Here is a 22,938-nt window from a genome sequence, read left to right on the forward strand (position 1 = left end):
CAGAAATGTCACATATTTTTTGTGGTAGTTCAGTTTGGTTGTAAGACTGGTATTTGAAAATAATTTTTTTAGCTAAAAATAGTCTTAAATGCAAGGGAAGTTCCATAGATTCATTTCATTTTTTAAGACGACTGTTTGTGGCAGATCAGTATAAAAAGTTTGCATAGTCGAGAATGGATCTGGTATATGCACAATAAAACTTTGAATTAATTTTAGGATCAGCACCCCATCGATAGCGATTAACTACATTAAGAATATTTAAACTTTTCGCATTTCATTAAGCACTTATTGTTAATGTGTTCGTCCCATGTTAACTTAGTGTCCAATGTAATATAAAAATAGGTATAGTGCTTATGAACGGCTTAGGTGGTTAAACATAACCGGTAAAGTATGTCGCGTAAAAAACACCACAGCTGATTTATTTGTAGTAAGTTCAAACCCTTGTTTAAAGAAATGCTCTCTTGCATCACACATAATCGTTTTTATTGAATTAATACATTGTTAGTACAAATTATTCACAGTATAAAGGCAGAAGTCGTCTGCATATTGTAATATGTTGCCTTTGTGCAACATAGTGTGCTAAGGTGCTAAGGACAGAGCCTTGTGGTAAACCTTGATGCACTAAACCTGGGCCAATCAATCTGTCAATACATCAAATGAATACCTGTCTATTAAGGAATAAGTTTACGTAATACCTAGGTGCTTTAGTTTTTCAAACAATAGATTTAAATTGACGTTTTCATAATCCCCTGAAATATCAAAAAATGTGGCAAATAGTTATTATTTGAGTAGGATAACTGAATATCAGTCTTTAATTGAGAAACACAATCCATAGTTTCTTTATTTCTACGAAAGCTATACTAAGTTATTACTATTTAAATGGGAATAAGCCACAATTAAAGGTTAAAGTAATTTTATTGACGTTTGAATTTGCACTTTGGAAATCGTTCTCAAAATACGTCAATAAAATTACTTTAACCTTTAATTTGTGGCTTATTCCCATTTAAATAGTAATTATACTTTAAAATGCCACAAGAAAATAGCTTCAGAACAATATTAAGAAACTGTCCTAAGATATTGGAAATACATTTTTGTTTTCACACCACCATTCTATCCGTTCAATGTTTTAAGCAAACATTACATGAGAGAGATAGGTCTTAGGGCAGTACGTTGGTTTACTGTGGGCATAGGATTAACAAAGCATTGGTTGAGAGAATCACAGTTATCTCCTTTGAGTACAATATTGTTGTATATTTTGCACATATAATGTATGGCAATTACGGAGAGGTTTAAGAGCATGCTAGAGTTAATGCCGTCAATACTAGCAGCTGAATTTTTAGAACTCTCATAATCCGGAGAGATTTTTGTAATAAAATATTTCACCATATATTCATCATTAGTGGTGTACTTTTTGTTGCCCTGAATTTTGTTTACAATTTTCCAAAGCTCTGAGGGTGAAGAACTCAACTAGATTAGGCTTTCGAGCGAAAAGTGCGTTTACGTATAGCTTCATTCTTCTTATATTCAATCAAGTTTAAAAGGATAAGATTGGACTTAAACATTTTAAAAGAATTTTTTCTCGCATTCGAAGCAGTGAGACATTCATTATCCCACCATGGTGGCGTTTTAAAAGATTTGGCTGAGTATTTAATAATTTACTGAGTTCGCTGCATCAGTAATAGAATCTAATAAAAAGAATACCATTTCGTTGGTTTGTATTTGATTCGTATCTGAAGGTGCTCTCTACAGAGTATCTAAATTTACTTCAGTTTGCATTAGACATCGACCATTTAGCTGAAGATATACAAATTGTGTTTGCAATTTTCATATCTTACACAGAAAGTCTAATGGGAGAATGATCGGATCCATAGATATCAGGAAGAACAGTCCTGACAAAGGGTGAATATAAACTAGTGCTTATAATAGTAAGATCTACAACTGATTTGATATGACCTGAAGGAGTAGCCCTAGTAGACGACCCGTCATTTACAATTAAATTAGAAAATAAATCTTTCAAATAAAGGCTTCTACTAGTATATTACCATTAACGGAACATGAATTGGATCCCCATAATCCATGATGGGCATTAAAATCTCCGGTAATAATACAATCAATGTTAATTTGTGAAAAAAGACTAACGTAATAACTTTTGGTGGACGGTACACAATCAGGATAGTATACATTTTTTGATCAATATTAATATTTAGGTACACCACAACCTTCGAAATTAAGATTGAAATTGATAACAAATTAAACGGGTACATAAATAATGTTATTTGGTAAAATTATGAAAACTCCATATCCCTTACCTCTACTTTTATTAACTACATTGAAATTATTGAAGCAAACGCTATCAGTTGGTTTGAACAATTTTCTAATAAAAGAGCTTTGTCAAAACCTTCTTCAAAAAGTAATTGACGAAAAGAATATATCTTCACATTTAGCGAACGAATTAGATTAGATTAGATTCTACATTTGAGGAAGAATTACAATAATCCTGGATACTTTTTTTGATCAAATTTTTGAGTGAAGTACTGAGCTGTCAATAAACTTATTCAATTAGTTATACTGAATTCAGGGTTTCCAAATTGAAATATAGATCCCGAACAGAAGCTGATCTGGTATTCTTTACGAACAGGAGGAAAATTAGGAGTTGTACCACTATTTTTCTTTTTGGGGGGCTAACTTTAGGGGGCTATATGCTTGTGAATATTCTTACTTTATAAGTAGTGCTAGACTTCGAAGGTTTAGGGGAGCTTTTTAAAGGAGGGAAATCTGTGTCAGGTGCAAATTTGTTTTTTGGACTAAACTGTAGGGGAGAAGGGGGTTACTGTGGACCATTTTTACTTATTAGCAAATTAAAAAATATGTATAAGATTCTTATTGCTGAACTTACCTCACATATTTACTGTAAACATCAACTCAACTTTCGATGTGAATATTTTATTTGTATCTTTCTTAATAGAACAAATATTTTGATTCAAATCGGAATCAATAGTTTGTCCACAATGACCCCGTGGTGGGGTTAAAGTGGACAGAGTATGGGGTTATAGTGGACGCATAGTAAAACATATACAGGAATACTGAAAACTTTATGTTAACAAAAAGAAACTACGATACATTATAAGAACTGAAATTAATATTAAATAAAAATAATCTTCCTTGCCTTTTCGTGCCAGTGTCTACTGGGTGCTCCAAAATTCCGACAATATCGTTCTTGTCGACAACTGAGACATCTTCAACTTCGGGAAATACGAAATTATTCACTTTTTTCCTTAAAAAATTAATTTGTACCTTCACATCTCGAATATCTACGATTTGGCCAACATAGTGTGTTACCGATTTTTTACCCATAAATTTTACAAGTACGAAATCATTTTTCTCCATTTGTTTGTCCATAAAAATATCGTTGTCCTGACCATCATCTTCCATCCAGCCTTCATCCTCTGATTCAAGTATTACTTCTGTAGAAGAATTGGAAGAGGAAGATTCTTTCCTACTCCTTTTTGGTTCATAGGAAAGAGATTTCTTCACTCTATTCTTTTCTCGCATTTCAGCTCTTTCTTGCGCACGTCTTTCCTTCAAATCTTTAGCCTCTTTTTCAGCTTCCAACTGATCTTTCACTGGTGTGCTCGTGTAAATAGTCGACTTTTTATTTTTTCTTGCTTTGGAGTTTGATGAGCGATCTGCTTTTAGAAAAGGGCGGCAGCTCTCAGGAGTAATTACAGCTGTTGATGTAGTTGCTACTGATGGTGAAAGCGTAATGGGAGCTACAGGTAGCAGTCTTGTGGAGATTGAAGCAACTTCTAATATTCGCTCAGGATCTTCAGGATTTCTTGGGTTCATTGCTGTTGGTGGTTCTTGATTCCTATCTGTTGTTTCGGCAGCTTCATAATCCTCATAGGTGAATACAAGACGATTTATTGGCCATAAACCAGCAGATCTGAATCCAGATGTTATATTCTTCATTGTAAATGCCACAGGAAAAGCAATACCACACAGTTGAGCAACATCATATATTTGTATAGGTCTGCCTGGATGATTTTGAAGCCAGTCTCCCATTGCAACCCGTAATGCAGCTTTATAAGAACCATATACTGCAACATCTAGCGGCTGTAGTTTGTGGCTACAATGTGGCGGAAAGGATAAAAGAGTAATTCCAGATTCTCTAGCTAAGTTTATAGCTTCCAAACTTATATGACTTGAATGATTATCCATTAATATCAGTAGAGGGTTTTCTTTAGAAGCACTTAAGTGCATTTTTATGTGCTTTAGTACTTCTAAAAATAATTCCGCAGTCATATAGCCAGACTGATGAGCCAGACCAATGCTCCCTATTGGTGCACCATCTAAGAACCGGTCTTTCATATTCTTCCTGGGGAATATGAAAACTGGAGGTATTGCTTGTCCAGTGGCTGTTATAATTCCGCACATTGTAACATTTTCACCGCGTTCTTGAGAGGCCACAGCTCCTATTTGTTTTTTTCCCTTTTCAGCTATACGTTTGGGTGGTGGTAAGACCGTGGGTATACCTGTCTCATCTAAATTTATTATCCTTTCTGGCCTTCCTTTAAATTTATCTAAAACTCCAATGTAATTATGAAAAAATAAATCCACGTTGGATTTGTTAAAGGCTGCATCTCGTGCTATGCTTGTATTTTCAGGTTTTCTAAGAGATAAATCTCCATGTCGTTTCATAAATGAATATATCCAGTCCTTTCCTGCTATCTTATTTTTAGTCCAATTCGAAGGAATTTCTATTTGTAGAGCACTACCATACTCAAAAGCTAGGGTACAAGCCTGCTTGTAAGTCAAGCCATAATGTAATCGAGACGCCTTCTTAAGATAATTGACAATGTGTTGTTCTTGTTCATCAGAAAATATTTGGCGACCTCGAAATTTATTGACGCCAGAAACATTCAAGCTAACAATTTCTAACTCATCTTCGTTACCTGAATCATCACCAGAGGGTATATTAGCATCTTGAAGGTTCCTCTTAGCCAAAATGACTCTTTTGTGAAGCATACTTTTTTTCAATTCATATTTCTCTGCAATATTTCTCAAGCTTCCTTTTTTTCTTAGGATATCCTTTATTGCACGCTCTACAACTTTTTCATCAATATCAGCTCTCGCCGTTTTTCTACTGTAAGTCCTCATCTGAAACAAAAAAGCGATTTTTATCACATGATTTTTGGAAATATAATCATTTGTGGGGTTAGTGTGGACAGCTGATGATTTGTCCACACTAACCCCGAACGCCATGTTTGACAGTAACAATGGAATGACGTTTCGAAAAATGATAATTTTATCTCATTCCATATCAAATTTAGTAATTAAATATTCCAGAAGCCATACACTAACTTAGGTATACAATTAGTTCAATAACTTCAATTTTAGTATAATTTTACTTACCGTGTGAAATAAATGGATACAACACACAAAATCACTTTCTGTCACTGGCGGCCATATTATAGAAAATATTTCAACCAACTTTTACGTGGTGTTCGGTGGCGTTAATAGTCACTTCCTGAACAGACTGGGCGGCAGATTTAAATGCGAGTTTTTAAATAATTAACTATGTCCACACTAACCCCATGTCCACACTAACCCCCCTCTCCCCTAATAACTTGAATTTTCAACAGCTTTTTCGGTCTCTTTAAATGAAGTATTTAAGTTAGCCACAGCTTCTTCAGATCTTCTTCAACCAACAACCAAGATCTGAAAATAATTAGAAATCTTTACTAGAATCAGATAGAAATCTCAGAGTTGAAGGTGAAAACACTTACTATGTGAAAATCATGCGTGGAGTGAGGCAAGGCTGTATTTTGTCTCCTCTAATCTTCAATCTGTACTCTGAAAGAATATTTATCGAAGCTTTGCACGAAACTGAAAAACGTATTCTACTAAATGGTTACCGGCTAAACAACATCAGATATGCAGATGACACCATAGTATTTGCGGACAACTTAGAAGACCTACAAGTTCTTATGAACAAAATCACGTATTACAGTCAACAATATGGACTCAATATAAACGTTAATAAGACAAAGCTTATGATAATTAGCCATAAAAGCACAACAGAAGTTCAACTCTACGTCAACCAATCCCCTGTAGAAAGAGTGACGCACTACAACTACCTCGGCACTATAATAAATGAAGAATGGACCAACAACCAGGAGATTAGAGCACGCATCGGAAAAGCTAGATCCACCTTCAATCGGATGGGGACCTTCTTCAAGAGTCACAACCTCTCTCTTGATACAAAAGTAAGGATGCTGCGTCTTCTCTGTCCTTTTTTATGGTGTTAAATCGTGGAACTTGAACGAAGATATGTGCAGAAAACTGCAAGCATTTGAGATGTGGCTATATCGGAGAATACTTCAGATCCCGTGGACAGAGTCACAAATGAGGAGGTCCTCAGAAGAATGAATAAGAACCGAGAGGTACTGACCACCATCAAATCACATCGAAAGTTACAATTCTTCGGACATATTATGCGAAACGAATCCAGATATGCTCTCCTTCAAGCCATCCTGCAAGGAAAAATATTTGTAAAACGAGGCCCAGGAAGAAGAACATCTTAGTTAAAGAACCTCAGAATCTGGTTCAATACAACATCTGTGCAGCTTTTCCGTGCTGCTGCAGATAAGATAAAGATTGCCATGATGATCGTCGACATTCGTAACGGATATGCACATCAAGAAGAATAGCTTCTTCAAATATTCGGGGCATTCTTTAAAAACTGACTCGTGGTTATTATTTTTACAATAGACGCAAAATGTAATACATTTATCAAGGCAATCAAGTTTTCCTTCCTTGTCGCATTTTTACATCTTTTTTGACTTGCATTGGGTTGTTGAATGATCATATCGAAGACAATTGAAACTTTGCATAACCGGGCATTTAACATAATACTGGGGAATTAATTTACCCTCAAAGCTAATAATAACCATTTTTCTAGGGACTCTTTCCCATCGAGCAAAAAGACAAAAGAGGGAATCTAATCGCTATGAAAAGGCGACCAAAAAAGTGGCCTCTGATGGCGGACATATCCGGAAATGCGAATGCGCCAAATTTAAATTTTCCGACACTTATTAACAGTAGCTATAAAATAGTTTTCAGAATGTGTCTTAGACGAGAATATTTTAATTAAATATTAACGATAACAGTCTAAAATGTGAAACAATTGTTAAAAAACTTCAATATAAATAAGATTTCATGTGACAGTTGGGACAAATAATAACATAACCCAACTAAATTTGATTTCTTAAACAAGGAAAGACTCTCTTTCCTTGTTTAATTTGGCCTCTCAAGATGGCACTTCCTGTCTAACAATATTTTTGCCCCCACTACCTTTACATTCCCTCTTTTGTCTTTTTGCTCGATGCTCTTTCCGATATGCCGCTGTTTTGAACTAACCTAGTCATTCTATGGACCTATTTGAGATATACTAGATTTATTAGTGTTGAGCAGTACATTCTCACTTACAGTAGTATTCACTCCACGAAAGAGACCTTTTTTCTTGGAATATATCTCGTTACTATTTCTTGCCTCTTTCTGTGATTTCTTTCACTTTTTTCTCAAGTTGATCAATTTTTAGGCATTTGGTTGGCATCCAGTTTTCTTTAGCTTCTCTGAACTTTTTTCGAATTTGGGTTTGTTGTGTTTTCGTCTATGATCTTTTGCGTTATCCATTCTTGTTTTCTGTTGTTTTTCGTGAACCCGATGTCGTCTTCTTGTATCGTTGTTATTTTGGTTTTTAGAGCAGTCCATGTTACTTCAACGTCTGTCTGTACGAAGTTTCCTAGCGTTTCTATTTCTTTCTCAACCTTGATACTTATTTCATTTTTCTTTGCAGGGTTCTTCAGTTGTGAGATGTATATCTATTTTTCGTGACACTTTCCCTTTTAACTTTAAAAAACCTTTTTAGTCTAAAATCCATTATAACTGTAGTAGATTTTTTACTTTTCTACTTTTAGTAGATTTTATGTACTTCTTGAAGTTATTATCGAGCAAAATGAAGTCAATTTGATTTCTAACAATTTTATCTTTTCTGTCTGCAGGTGATTTCCAAGTGTGTAGCATTCTAGGATGTTGTTTGAAGGTGTTGGCTACTAACAGGTTGTTCTCTATGCAGAATTGTACCAGTCTGCCTCCCTTATCGTTTCTGGTACCGAGACCGTATGCTCCTATGTTGTCTCCTTCGGCACCACGACTAATTTTGGGGTTATAGTTAGCCATGATCATCGTTATCTCGCCTTTTTTTGTCAGTCGCATTATTTCATCTATATTGTTATACAACTTTTCAATTTCTTCCTGTGATTTGTCACTTGTTGGACAATAAAAAGACTAGAACTGCTTAAATATACAAGTTTTCCAGTGGAACTCTTAAACGCGTCCCAACACTTTTGACGGTTTTTTGTCATAAAATGGAAAATTATTGTATTCATTATTTAATGGAGCTGCTCTATATTAATTTCTTGAAAATTTTCAACTTAGTATATTTGTTTAAAAATGAGGTACACGTACTAATGAAAATTCGTTAAGGTTTGTATAAAAATGTTTATTAAACTGTTATACAAATCAAGATCTATTTTATATTTAATCTTAGTACCAACACATTGTGTCGATTAAAGTTTTAAAAATGTTAAGCTGTAAAGAAACGAAAACGATCAAAAAATATTTTCTAGTTTATTAAAATAAAATTTTCTATATCATAAATAATAAAACTATTTTAATTATTCACTAATATAAAGATACAAATTTTTTTCTCTGAAGTTTCTTTACACTTGGCACTTTTAAAAAGTATTGTACTATATTTTCTTAATTTACAATATATACAGCGCAATCTTAATATCGTGACATACTTCAAAATTCCGAGAAAAACAACTGCACGGAAGAACTGAATTGGTTCAATGTAGTCTAGATACTTCGAAATTTTATATAAAATAGTAATTACTTCAACAATTATTATATTTACATTTAATATTTAAGACTAATGTCTATTCTATGAATGTAAATACGAATTTTATATGCAAAAGTTAGTATATATATTACACTTTCATATAATAGTATTTTTTTAGATAAAAGGCAAAAGCAGGTTTGAACTTAAATAAAAAACTTTCATTGCATGTCATCAGATGTCTACCAATTCCTTATAATTTCTCAAATGGCACCAGAATTAATATACGTGACATATTAATTGCCCGAGGAAGGTCACGTGATAATACCAAGGGCCTATGAAGATGTTAAAGATGCCATTCAATCAGCAAGAAATGCTGAAGGCAGCGGATTCGATGATTTGAATCTTGCAGAAGTAGAACAGCACATATAATAACGCCAAAAATTTCGATAAACGATTAATTATCATTAATATCTTCCGTGGATCAAAACAATGAAAATAAAGAAATCGATTTTAAAGAAACTGAATATAGACATTGAAAAAATTTGTACTAGATGGCCGAAAGTTTGAAAGAAAATATACAAGATTGTGACATTTTTTAGACTGGTTTTCTAATTCATTTATGCGTAAAGTCTAAAGAATCTAAAAAGAACGTAAATCGGAAAGTACTTTTTGTCATGACTAAGCTCTTGAACTCGTTTGATGAGTTAAGTAAAGTAGCCTATCTACGTCCGAACGTGGCAGCACGCTGCAGCTTGTTTGCGGACTCGTGGAGTACTTTAGAGGAAAGCAACATACAGAAAGCTTGGAATACACTTACATAGATGGGAAAAGTTGATAATAATAGATAGCGGATGTTGAAATTTGACAACGGTATAACAATCAATAGTCAAGGCTTTCAAATACTGAAGGAAAATGAGAAATCGTTGCACTAATACGAACTAAAAAAAATTATGTTACCGAAACTGACGAAATCACAAAGAAGCTTGTTCATTCCTGAATACTGTTGGCATGATTTGAAAGAAGAACACAATGAAGACATGAGAAATATGGGAATACATGCTTGGCATAGGCGATGGATAAGGACGACTGGAGAGAAATCCTTGAAAGGGCTAGGACCCACAGTTTAAAACTAGTATGATGATGATGATGACAAAATTTTGGTGGACTTTATTACCATCTGCTGAGGTAGAACTAAAATACTGTTTTGAACAATTTATCAATGAAATGCAATGCAAGTTTGTGGAAAAAAAATCATTAAACAATTATGAATTACATATGTATGCCACTGCATATTCCGCGCATTGTATCTAATAAAATAAAATCTAAAATTGCTTGCACACTAAAATAAAGCATATATTATATATTAATCTAATAGTACCAGCAAAGATAGCTCGCAAAGGAAGACACTGCGATTGTCTTTTAATATTTAAAATATTTCCAGGTACTTCTGGGTTATAAAACTAGTCATCTATAGGATACGTTTTGTCTCATGTTCAGTACATCAGAAATAATGTCAATTAGGTGACGTCAAACCTTTTTGGGGTCATCCAGATTTAAAACAAAAACTTTATGCTTTTTCCTCGGCAGTTCACTTCAAATAAATATTCTCACATTTGTTATCGCTTTGAGATTACTTTGATTTACATTTAAAAAATTTATAAATTATACTAAATCACAAAGATATCCGAAAAATCAGTACAGATGGTTTCTTTTGTTAAAATTGTGGTTAAATATTTAGACACTGTAAGTAAATGATCTGGAAGCATTAACTTTATCTTTTAATTTTCCGTTTATTATACGATTTTATGTAGATTTGCATTTGACCAACAAATGGAATTTATACACAGTAGGCAGTCATATTTAGCAGAGTTTGTGAACATTGTTTAAAAATATGTAAGATGCCTAGAGTGCAAAGAAAAGCAAATTATCACTATGAGATTGAAGGAAGACGAATTGTTGAGTTACAGGAAGCTGGATTTCCTATTTGAGCAATTGCTGAAAGAGTGCATAGAAGTCTAAATAATGCGGCAAAATGTTGGCAGGCATGGTATCTCAACCAGCCAGTGGCATACGACGAGCTTGCAGAACCAATACGGAGATCGCTTGGGACCATGGGACCACATGGGAGGAAAGTTGGAATGGAACAGTCTATCGTCGAGTTAGTGGTCGTGGTCATTTTTCTTACCAACCGCACTGGGTATCACCTTCCAACAGAACATCGGCTTGAATGGTGTAGAGAACAGCTATTGTGGAACAGGTGTGGAATTCAATAGTATATAATGAAATCTAAATCTTGTTTACAGTTGTATGAAGGCCGACATGTTCGAATTCGACGTGGTAAAGGAAAAACTCCATAGTGTTTTGTAGATATGTATTTGTTCCATATTGTGCCATACCTTTGAATACTCACAAATCCGAGTTTATGGCGAGATAATAAATAAGGTGTCAAGTAGAGATGAAAATAAATATAATTTACAATATAACGTTATTATCGTTTTTTGGAAGGATGAAACAGGGTTAGATTCACTGACTCGTAAGGACATGTTCACGTGTTTTGCTGTTTTTGAACTTATATTATTACAATTACACTAATAAGTATACTGATCACAAAAAAAAAATAGTTTTTTTAAAGAAATCTTGAAACAAAAACCATTCAACGAAAATAGGGCTAGACCTGCGAAAGGAAGAAAAATGGTATGATACAATACAAATGGAGTGTAATAATTTCGTGTGCAACTAAAATCTGCTGTGTTTGTGTTAATTTTTTTTCAATACCTTACTATAATTCCTGCTATTTGTGCTCATAACAGAAAATATTTGTTTAAAATTAACATATCTGAATTCTTATTAAAACAAATTGGTAATAAACTTTCACAAATATTTTTTATCTTTTCCTTACAGTGTTAAAATTTATTTATAACTTTAACAAAAAATTATATTATATTCCTGTGCGTTCAGATCTCTATATCACTTAGTATATTTAAAACAATAAAAAGCACTCTCTACCTTATAATTTTATAATTAAATATATAAATATAAATAGTATCATACGATTTAAAACAATATACATATCATATATAAAAATTGATTTCAACTTTGTTCTAGTAAATAACACTGTTTGAACTTACTCAGCGAACTGTACTTTTTTACCTCTAGCCCTCGTACTTCTACTAGAAGTATCAGGTACTTCTACTACTACTTCTTCAACTTTGCCCCTCTTTGATTTTTTTGTCCCTACTTCTTCATCTTTCCGTTTCGAAGATTGTTTCTTATCTACATCTGTAGCATTTTTGGTTCTTTTGGATTTAATTTCAGGTTCACTTTCCTGTTGAACTTCAGTAGAGATTTCTACATGCTTGCCTCTTCTTGTTCTTTTAGTCGTTGTGCTACTTTCATTTTCTTCAGTATCTGGAACAACTTCTGCAGGTTTATCTTTCTTAGACCTTTTAGCAACTGTAACTACAGCCTCATTTACATCTTCTGTCTCCTTTTGCTTCCGCTTACCTCTTGTGGACTTTACAGCATCTGCATCTTTTTTGGTTTTGGTTGATGGGGTAGGTAGTTCTGTTTCCTTTTCTATTTCGTGTGTATCTACCTTTTTAATTTCGTCTTGTTTTTTCCCTCTTCCTCTTTTACCTTTTGTGGTTGGTTCAGTTTTAAGAGGGGAATCAGTATTTTCGTCTTTGTTACTTGTTGGTAATTCTTCCTGAATATTTTCAATTGCTACTCCAGCTCGTGTCCTTCCTCTTGTAGTCTTTTTGGGTGAATCTTGTACTAGTTTTTCTTCGGCTATTGTAGTTTTGGCCGTTTTCTTCTTAGTTTCGATTTTTGGAGAATTTACAACATCTTTAGATAGTTCTTCCTTCGATTCTGTGTTTTCAGCTCGTTTATTTCGTTTTGTTTTGGGTTTAGGAGATTCAACAGATATAACATCACTGTCAATCTTTTTAGGCGCTCTTCTTCCTCTCGCAGTGACTTTCGGTGAATCAACAATCTCTACAACAGGTTCTTCTTTTTTGGACCTATTTCCAGATTTTATTTGTTGAGAATCTGTAGTAATTAAATCAGTATCAACTTTTTTGGTAACCTTTCTCCTTCCCCTAGTTGTAGCCTTGGGCGAATCGACGGTTTCTTCCACAACTTCTTTAGATTTGTTTCTTCCAGTTTTTCCTTGTGCTGCATCAGAGGAGACGTCATTTTCTACGACTTTAGCATTTCTCCTTCCTCTGGACACAACCTTAGGAGAATCAACCGGTTTTTCTTGATCTTCATTGGATTTGTTTCTTCCAGACTTTCCTTGTGGGGAATCTGTTGCAATACTTTCAACTTTTTTATTTTTTCTTCCTTTAGCAGTGACTTTAGGTGAATCTACGTGTGTTTTATGTTCTTCCTCTTCACGTTCATTATCTTTTGTTGTAGCATTTCGTCGTCCTTTAGTGGTAATTTTTGGCGATTCTGTGGATTTTTGTTTATCTGTGGAAACATTCTTTAATGGTGATTCCAAGGTAATTGTTTTGGGTTCATCTTTTTTGGCATTCCTTGTTCGTTTAGCTGGTTTTTCGTCATGTACATCAACCTTTTCAGCTACTTTTCTTCTATTTCTAGTTGAAGTTTGAGGAGATTCTATAGCTGGTTCATCATCAACTTTGGTGACATTTCTTCTTCCTCTTCTAGGTTTCGGAGACTCGACTTCTATTTTACTTTTTTCTTCTAAAGAATCTGCTTCTTCAGATTTCTCATTTTTATCTACTTCCACAACTCTTTGCTTTCCTTTTCTTCCTCTAGTTTTGCTCTGAGGAGATTCTATTATTTCAGTCTTTTGTGGTTCAATCATTTTATCTTCATTACGTTGCCTATTTCTCCTTGTGGTTTTTACTTCTTTGGGAATGTAAGTATCCAGTTTTTCTTCAGATGCCTCGTCCTTCTCAGTTTCATATTCTAATGATTGGACAACTTTTCTCCTGGTTGAAGATATTGTAGGAACTTGTACATCTTCAGAATCTTGGTTTTTAGGACTACTTTTAATTTTCTTAGGTACCACTTCGTCTTTTAATTCCTCTACTCTGGTTTTCTTCCTTCCTTTTTGAACTGATTGAGGTTTAGAAACTTCAGTTTGCCTGTAAAAAGAAAAATTCTAATTGAAATATAGCAAAAAAATACAATGTTCATAAAGATATTTTCTGACAAATTTAGATTAAAAAAATGCACACATGCAGCATTCTTAATAGTAATGTTTGTTTCACGTTGGCGAGGCGAGGAAACTTGAGCTGGACAGATGGCTGCAAGGAGACCAAGCGAATGAATAGCCATATGCAAGATAAAGATGTATTGTACCGTGCTCAAACCTGCATGGCAGTTGCGTGTCTAAAAAGAACTGTTATGAATGGTCTACTGGAGTCTACTACCAAATGTTTTTCATATTAGGCCTTATATACATATCGGGAGGTCTGTAGGTATGGACCCTTATTTTCTCAATCTTGCAGCAACAGAATAGACGAAATTAATACAAATAAAAATCGGGAGACTCTAGGAAGAATCCAAAAACTAACAAAACTATTTCCAAAAATGATGTCAAGCAGACTGAGCAAGAGAACCAACCTGATGATTCGCACGCTGTTGGAGAAAGCACGAAGAAACTTATTGGATCTCAGAGGTGTAGTCCCACCACTACAAAACATTGTAGTGGTGGAAGTTACAAAACATAAAAATGCTCCTATAAACCTTATTAATGAAGAAACTCCCTGTGCTTCTGGTCTGTCTGACGATGGACAGGTACCTTAAGATTCGAGAAAATACTTTCACAAAGGATTTTCTTAAAAAAACTGAGTGAAAACCCCACTTCGGAAAACAAAATAAAGGACTCAAGCTGGAGCGGTGGCAATTCCTAGACTCCAAGCTAGCCGTAGAGGAACTCTTGGTTGACAAGGAGCCAAGATAAAATTTAATTGGATTTGGAACAGTTGGATGAAAAGAAATCTATAAATTCTGGGAAGACTAATGAAATAAAGCCTGTGAAATCACTTCCACTTAAAAGACCAGAAGTCTCTTAATTATGAAAATACCATTTTATTTACTATTATTAATAGGAAGTAACCACATGGTTGAAAATACATCTTAACGTTTCGACTTTCACTTTCTCAAAATACAAATTAAACAAATTATTTTATTTTGTTACTTAATAATACAAAAAATTCTAATAATGAAAATTGAGACATATATTATACATTTTATACTAGACTAGAAAGTATTTTCAAGGTGCGTTCTTGGACCGACTTTATTGGAGGTAGTTCATTAAATTACATACAATTAACTTTAACTTGAGAATACCAGACAGAAAAAAAAACAACTTAAATATTAAAAATTCATTAATTCCCATTAAGCAGTAAATGAAAATGCCACAAGAAAATAGCTTTAGAACAATAATGATAATTCAGGCACTAAAATTGGAACTTGTATCTTCGGTAGATCCGATCTGTACAGTTATTAAAAATTCTCCCCATTAGAAAGTGTACATATATGGCTATATAAGTAATATATAGCCCTTGTAGAGATAGTGTGACAAATGAATGGAGGCGCTGATACAACAAGTTAGGAGTAATACGGTGATACACAGTAATAACAATCGCCTTATACACAATGTTTTTTGAGAAAGACCAGAAGGGAGATTTGTAAGATGGACTAGAAAAAGGTGGAAAGATGCAGTCAGAGAGGATCTGGAGAAAATTGGAGTGAGACAATGGGATAGTGACACAGGACCGACAAAAATGGAAAGCAATAGTAACTTACGTATATACTATAGTAACGACAGTAGGAGCTCTTGTTGGAGTTTAATGAAAGGACGGGATTTGATAAGAATATTTGTTTTTAAATGAACTCCAGAGGGTGCAGCGATAATCGTGAGAAATTAAAATCCATGATTATTCTGTCGTGAAATTGAAAATTACAGAACTCTAAAATTACTATCATCAGACTTCTGAACAAACACAACACTATTTATAAACCGGGTTTGCAAAATACACCAGATAATTAAAATCCTCCCCACCTTTTCTATTTTAAATATCAACTACAGTCCTGTTAACATATTAATATGTACTTACATCTCCTTCAAGACCTTTTGTTCATCAATCCAATCAACAACTCTGGGACTAACTACTGGTTCATCTCCCATCGTTTTCCTAACAGCACCAAAAGCATCTAGGTTCTTATGAGGAGATGTACTTTTGGACCTATAGGTCTTCAGAGGTTTTCTATCAAAGAGTTTATTGAAAAGATCTTCATTATTTTCAATATCACTGGTGTTACTCAATCTATGATGTACCGAAGTACTGAAAATGTTTGCAACTCCTTCCAAATCGCTAAGATCATTTAGAGGTTCTTTTTGAGTTCTTGGTGTCCTAAAAATTACAATGCGAATGCTAATTAAAACATGTGAAAAAAATTGTGTAATTGAGACAAAAAAATGTTGATTTGGTTTCAAATGGTTTAATTAAGTAAAATGATGATAGACAGGGCTCATAAACTCTAGCAGTTATTATAATAACATGAGGTACTGAACAATACCATTTGTTCATATTAGAAATCATTTTCGAAATTGTATTTTGAGAAAGATTTCTGAGGTGGAAATCAAAACTTCAAATATTCAAAAATGTTATCAAAATTGAAAAGTTGATACCCAATTTCGTTTTAGAAATGCTACGGTTTATGGTGCTAAGTATTTGCATCCTTCGTGGGCTTTGAAAAGGCTTTCGATAAAGTACAGCATGTAAAGATATTCGTGCCATTAAAAATCTGTACTTGAATCAAACTGTTATCATAAAAATTGGAGACAACTACACCAACCAAATCTCCATACAAAGAGGAGTCAGACACGGTTGCATTTTGTCCCCGACATGGTTCAATGTTTACTCTGACCAGTTATTTAAAAAGGTAATTGAGATACAGCCATATGGAGTAAAAGTCAACATACTTGGATCACACACTACACACACATACTACAAGTATCAAGCATGAACAGAATGGAAGCACTGGAAATGTGGATTCATAGACGGATATTGAGGATACTTTGGACTGCAAGAAAAGCTAATGAAGAAGTACTAAGGAGTGTCAATAAAGATTGAGAATTGCTAAGACTGTTAAACACCGGAAAGTCTTATCTGGGACATATAGTGAGGGGAAATCGTTAAAGGTAAAATAGAAGGCCGTTGAGATGTAGGAAGAAATCAGGTTCCTTGGTTGAAAAACATTTGTGAATGGACTCGGATATGAAATGGCACAAATGGATAATTCTGATATGGCCCGTGAAGAAGTAAATTGATATCATATTATATAAAAATATATATTTTAAACCTTCATGAAACCAAAATAATTTTGATATAAAAAGAGTTGACGTGAAAATATTAAAAAATATTATTTGTAATTTTCATCCTTTTCTTACGCCGTAATTATCTAAGTATCGCTCTGCTAAGCAGCCCATCTGAAAACATTTTCTACAACAGTTTGTCTGTTTTTCTAGTTTGCCTTCTTGACGAGAAAACATTTTCTTTTTGTATTATTAAAAATTGAATGTATTTAAAGATTCATTCCAGTGAGTGAATGTGCCAACAAATGTAACTAAATATGGTTTAGCTATAAACGTACCATTTGTCCTTAATGGTCTATGGGCAAATTACATATCACAATACTTATTAGGTTAATGACTAAGATATGAGTTAGTTAGCTTACCTCATTAATTTTTTCAATCCACGAACATCAGACAAGTCATTTAAGGGTTCTTTAGTTTCTTTAGGGGTCTTCATCAACTTCTTCAAACCTCTTATATCTGTCAAATCATTTTTCGGCGTGTTTTGTTGTTTCGGCGACATTATTCTTCTTAAATTGGGAACCGATGTCAAATCGTTTTTGGGCGATTTTGCTTCTTTAGGTGTCGAGTACAACTTTTTGAAACTAGGAATATTTGTCAAATTATTTTCAGGTTCTTTTTGTACTTTGGGTGTTTTTAAAAGTTTCTTAACGCCTGAAACGTTGCTCAGGTCATTGTTGGGTTCTTTTTGTGGTTTAGGTGTTTTCAAGAGTTTCTTCACGCCTGCAATATTGCTCAAATCATTTTTAGGTTCTTTCTGTGCTTTCGGAGTGTTTAAAAGTTTCTTAACACCTGCAACATTAGTCAAATCATTTTTAGGTTCTTTCTGCACTTTAGGAGTGTTTAAAAGTTTCTTAACACCTGCAACATTAGTCAAATCATTCTTAGGCTCCTTGTGAACTTTAGGTGTTTTCAGAAGATTTTTCACACCTGAAACGTTGGATAAATCAATTGCAGGTTCTTTATGTGTTTTTGGTGTTTTCATGAGTCTTTTTACACCCTCGACGTCACTAAGGTCGTTTTTGGGTCCTTTTTGATTAATTTTCTTAGATACTGGAGGTGTTGAAACTGGTTTACTATTTTCAACGTTAGTAACGATCTGCAAAGATCTCCTGACAATTGCAGATTTTTTTCTTGAAGGCTCCGAAGAAAATCTTGATGAGAAGTTAGGTTGATGTACTGAGATATTTTTTGAGAGTTTTGGAGTATCTGCTTCAAATACTTCAGAGTCAAAAGATGAAGATAAAGACTGAAAACAAAAAAATGTTTTAATAAAATATAGTCACATAAAATTTTTCATACAATCTGGGATTGCATTTATTTATAAAGATAATTGTACAGGCACAGAAGAAGACAATCTTATTTTCTTCTTTAAGTTTAATTTTTAAGTTTGGTAGTTTAAAAATAAGTTATACTATTTTGTCAAATGGGACAAATATAATGATTATCCTAGAAGCATCTGGAATCGCAACACAAACGCAAATATATAATACATACAAAAAGAATGAGCGAGAAAAATATTTTTTGCTCACTCATTCTTTCTAGACGCATATCAAAAAAGTCTCTCTCAGATTTCCAGATAAATAACAGTCTTTGGTATTATCATCGTCTTGTATAGATGCATTTTCATTTCACGTTATGTATTACGTTTCAATTAGATTATATAATATTCCAGCCTTTCAATTTCCTTTCCTCTATTTTTTTGGTTCTTCACAATTATCTGTGGTAAATAGCACTATCTGCTCGTTCTATTCTCAAATAAACAGAAGAAACTACAAGCAAGCTAACAAGGAAATATGTATTGAATATGTAATTGAATGGGAGGAATACTTTAACCAGGCACTTAATATAGAGGAAGAAGTAGAAACCCTGGAAGACGAAAGAGCTGAGGTAAGCGGAACAGACTAGAGGAAAGAGAAACCACCAACGATTCTTGAAGTTAAAGATGCACTTAATAACTAGCCAAAAACAAATCACCCGGAACGGATAATCGCCCAGCTGAACTATATAAAGGTGGCCACGATACCAAAATGGCACTACAGCAGCTCATAAAAGAAGTATGGACACAGAAATCCCTCCACAGTGATTGGAATATTGGAATACTTTGCACCATACACAAAAAACGAGATATCTTCAAATGATCTAACCAGAGAGGAATTATGCTTCTAAATGCAGCATATAAAATATTTTTCACAGTACTATACCACTACTATGACACCATATGCAGAACGAATAGTAGGAAAATACCAGGATGGTTTCAGAGGTGTTAAATCGACAATTCATCAGATTGGAACCCTGAGACAAATTTTAGAAAAAACACTGGAATATGGCATGTATACTCATCACATATTTATAGACTACAAAGTAGCCTACGACGCTGTAAATAGAAGAGAAATGTTCGAATCAATGAAAGAGCTAGGAATACCAAATCAGTTGGTAAATTTAACAAAACTAACTCTTGAAAAAATTGAATGTGGAGTACGAATTCAGGAGGAACTGTCTGAACCTTTTAAAACAAATAACGGGCTGCACCGGGAAGACCCGCTTTCCTGTATCCTGTTCAATCCAGCTCTGGAAAAAGTAAGATGTATACCAAAAATCAGAATCACCGGTTCAATATATAATAAATCAGTGCAAATTTTGCCTATGCTGATAATATCAATATTGTTGGGAGAACGGAAAACGCTGTATGAGAGGAGTATGTAGCACTAAAAGAATCAGTTACAAAAATGGGTTTAATAAAAAACACCAACAAAGCCAAATGTATGAAAATAAGCACAAAACCACAAATTCTACGACCACTGGATATAGAAAACAACGACATTGAAGTAGTGACCGAATTTTTATACCTGGGAGCGCTCCTTAACACTGAAAATAATACTACCGCAGAGATAAATTACAGCATTTGCACGGCCAGTAGATTCTATTTTGGGCTCAACCTCCTTCTTAAATGCTCAATTATATCGGGAAATACTAAAGTCAAACTCTACAAAACAATAATATGCCCAGTCCTAACATATGGTTCAGAGACATGGACTCTAACAAAAGGTAATGAAAACATGTTAGGATGTTTCGAAAGAAAAGTACTAAGGCGAATCTATGGAGCGGTGAATGACAATGACTATGTAGTATGGAAAAGATGATACAACTTCGAACTTTGTGGAATATACCAGGAACCAGATATCGTAAAACATATTAAGATAGGATGTGAGATGGATAGGACATGTAATGCAGATGGAACAAAATGACCCAGCTAGAAAAAGGCTCCTTGATAGGCCCATTGGTCATAGAAGAAGAGTAAGACCCAAGACAATATGGGAATATGTACTTAACGGAGGAAGGCGATGGGTAGGGACAACTGGAGAGAAAATAGAGAGTTTTTGTGCAAGCAAATACGTATACGTAACGTATCTTTTTGACATATAAGCATGCGCATTAATGGTTGAACTAACGTATCTAGATACGTATTACCTAACGTAACGGGCTGGTACGTTACGTTCATACGCATCCCTATCGAGCCGAAGGTAACCGAATGCGCAAGGGAATCTTACCCGATTACCAAAATTTCAACATCCACATTTCATAAGCACACGTGGTACGTGTATTTTTACATTTGTGGTTACGTATATTTGTTTTGATTTTTATAAATAATGGAAAGCAGTAGAAAACGACTTCACTTCAGCAATGAAGATGATTTGTTCTTGTTGAAGGAAGTCGTAGGCAAGCACCCTTACGACCATCCAGAAAGGTGGAATTTAATTCAAAAGCGAAAAATATTTTTAATGGTATAAAAATTAAAGCGGCCGTATAGTCGTGCAAGATGTGGAGAAGAAGGGCATCTTCTATGTCTTCGTCCATCTCAAAAATTAAAAATTGTTCAAAAAAATATTTGTTATTTATTTTGAATATCAAAAATAGGGTTAAATGGCAAGGACAAGACTGGCACTGACAATTTGTTAGTTAATCACTAATTCGGTGATGGCAACACCATCGTTACGTTACGTGCAGAACAAAAACTCTCAATTTAACGTTCATCTTCTTCGATACGTTAGTTCTTTACGTATGGGGAGATACGTTACGTTAGGTAGTTACAAAAACTCCCTATTGTTGAGGAGGCTAGGACCTACGCAGGGTTGTAAAGCCAGAATGATGATGAGCTACAAGTAAGTAGAAATCGACAATGATCATATCTTGGTAATAGGAAAAATTAGAAATTTGGAACAAAAAATAAAATAAAACAGTTGGAAATGTTAGGCTTGTTGGAAATGTGAAAAAAGAAATTACAAAGTGAGAAATAGAAATGCAAAAAAAAATAGACAGCCCCTAATTGTAAAGCTGACTTTAATGATCACACCAAATGAATGATGGAATGATCATATAAATCCACAAAAAAAATATAAGGAAAAATGTTCTAACCACAGAGCAATAACACTTCTAAATACATTTTATAAGGTGGTAGCCAACCCGAAACTAAAAATACAATCAGAAAAAATTATGAAGGAGATTATCAGTCTAGAAAGATCAACGATAAGCGCAATTTATACATTGGAACAAGTAATACAGAAACCCATAGAATATAACAAGAACATTCACAGAACTTATACACAAGACACCATAGATAAATCTACATTGAAAAAGGCGGTTTGCAAACAGTACGTAATCGCAAAGAAATTAATAAAAAATACAGAAAATGTGCATACTGAACTTATAAAACCAAAATCAAATTCCAGTGAATATCATCCGAGGAATTTAAAATCAAATAATGGGGTAGAAAACGAAGACCCAATATCTCCCACAATCAAAATGGGATGATGAAAAAAAAACAAAATGGTAATGAAAGCAAAACTAAATACATGAGATCGAACAAGGAGACATGAAAGGAACTAAAATTGTAAATTACAAATTTGAAGTAGGCAATTAAGCTTTCGGAAGAAATAAACAACTACTCATATTCAAATATATTCAGGACAAACAAAAATCAGATTTTCCAAGACTTTAAACAGACCAATTAGTAATCTCTTACGCAATTGAAGCCGCGAAACTAAAAAAAGATGGGAAAGATCTATATTAAAATAGAATAAGATCTGTCTAAGGATCAAAAATAATTAACGATCAAGAAACCATAGTAAAATACAAAACCAAGTAGTCTAGAATTTGCATGACAATAATATAATTAAAAACTTGTAGAAATGATAAACAGAATTACGAATTGGATTCCACTGAATACAAGAAACAGATATAAACCTGGGAAAACAAAGTGGGACCAGGTAAAAGAAGAAATAAAAATAATGAAACAAAACTGACGAATTTTTGAATTTGCAGATCCAGGCACCATTTTATTGAAATAATACAGTGATTCACTCAATTTGAGAAGGAATTAATTGTAGAATATAGTTTGACGTTTGTTAAAGTGTCCAGCTGCATTTTTTTGCACCCTACTTCTGTCTTATATTGTTTGGTTTTTAGCAGTTACTTCATACTGTCCCATTATTTAGTTGTCACTAATATTTACATATTTGGATGATCCGTATGACATTAATCAATTATGTGGGTTGTATAAAACAATAATAATTATGTTTTGTGATTATATATCATTTAAAATATTGCTTATTTAACATTATTATCATAACTATTTAAAAAATAATAAATTATAGTACTTGCAAGCACTCTTGAC

The 22,938-nt window shown here is 33.8% G+C and overlaps 1 protein-coding gene across 5 annotated transcripts in view; it reads right to left on the reverse strand.

Moving 5' to 3' along the window:
- Nucleotides 1-10,124: 10,124 nt before the first annotated feature.
- LOC140434859 (uncharacterized) overlaps nt 10,125-22,938 on the reverse strand; it is a 37,729-nt gene continuing 24,915 nt past the window's right edge. For all 5 annotated transcript variants that reach the window (XM_072523439.1, XM_072523436.1, XM_072523435.1 and 2 more), the window contains exons 8-10: nt 17,627-18,513; nt 16,003-16,299; nt 10,125-14,022 (exon numbers count right to left, since the gene is read on the reverse strand). In XM_072523439.1, the coding sequence (XP_072379540.1) occupies nt 12,030-14,022; nt 16,003-16,299; nt 17,627-18,513 (3,177 nt within the window). In that variant the 3' untranslated portion in view covers nt 10,125-12,029. The remainder of the gene's footprint in view (nt 14,023-16,002; nt 16,300-17,626; nt 18,514-22,938) is intronic.

The sequence above is a fragment of the Diabrotica undecimpunctata genome, chromosome 2, assembly GCF_040954645.1.
Source record: "Diabrotica undecimpunctata isolate CICGRU chromosome 2, icDiaUnde3, whole genome shotgun sequence".
NCBI classification, from domain to species: Eukaryota; Metazoa; Arthropoda; class Insecta; order Coleoptera; family Chrysomelidae; genus Diabrotica; species Diabrotica undecimpunctata.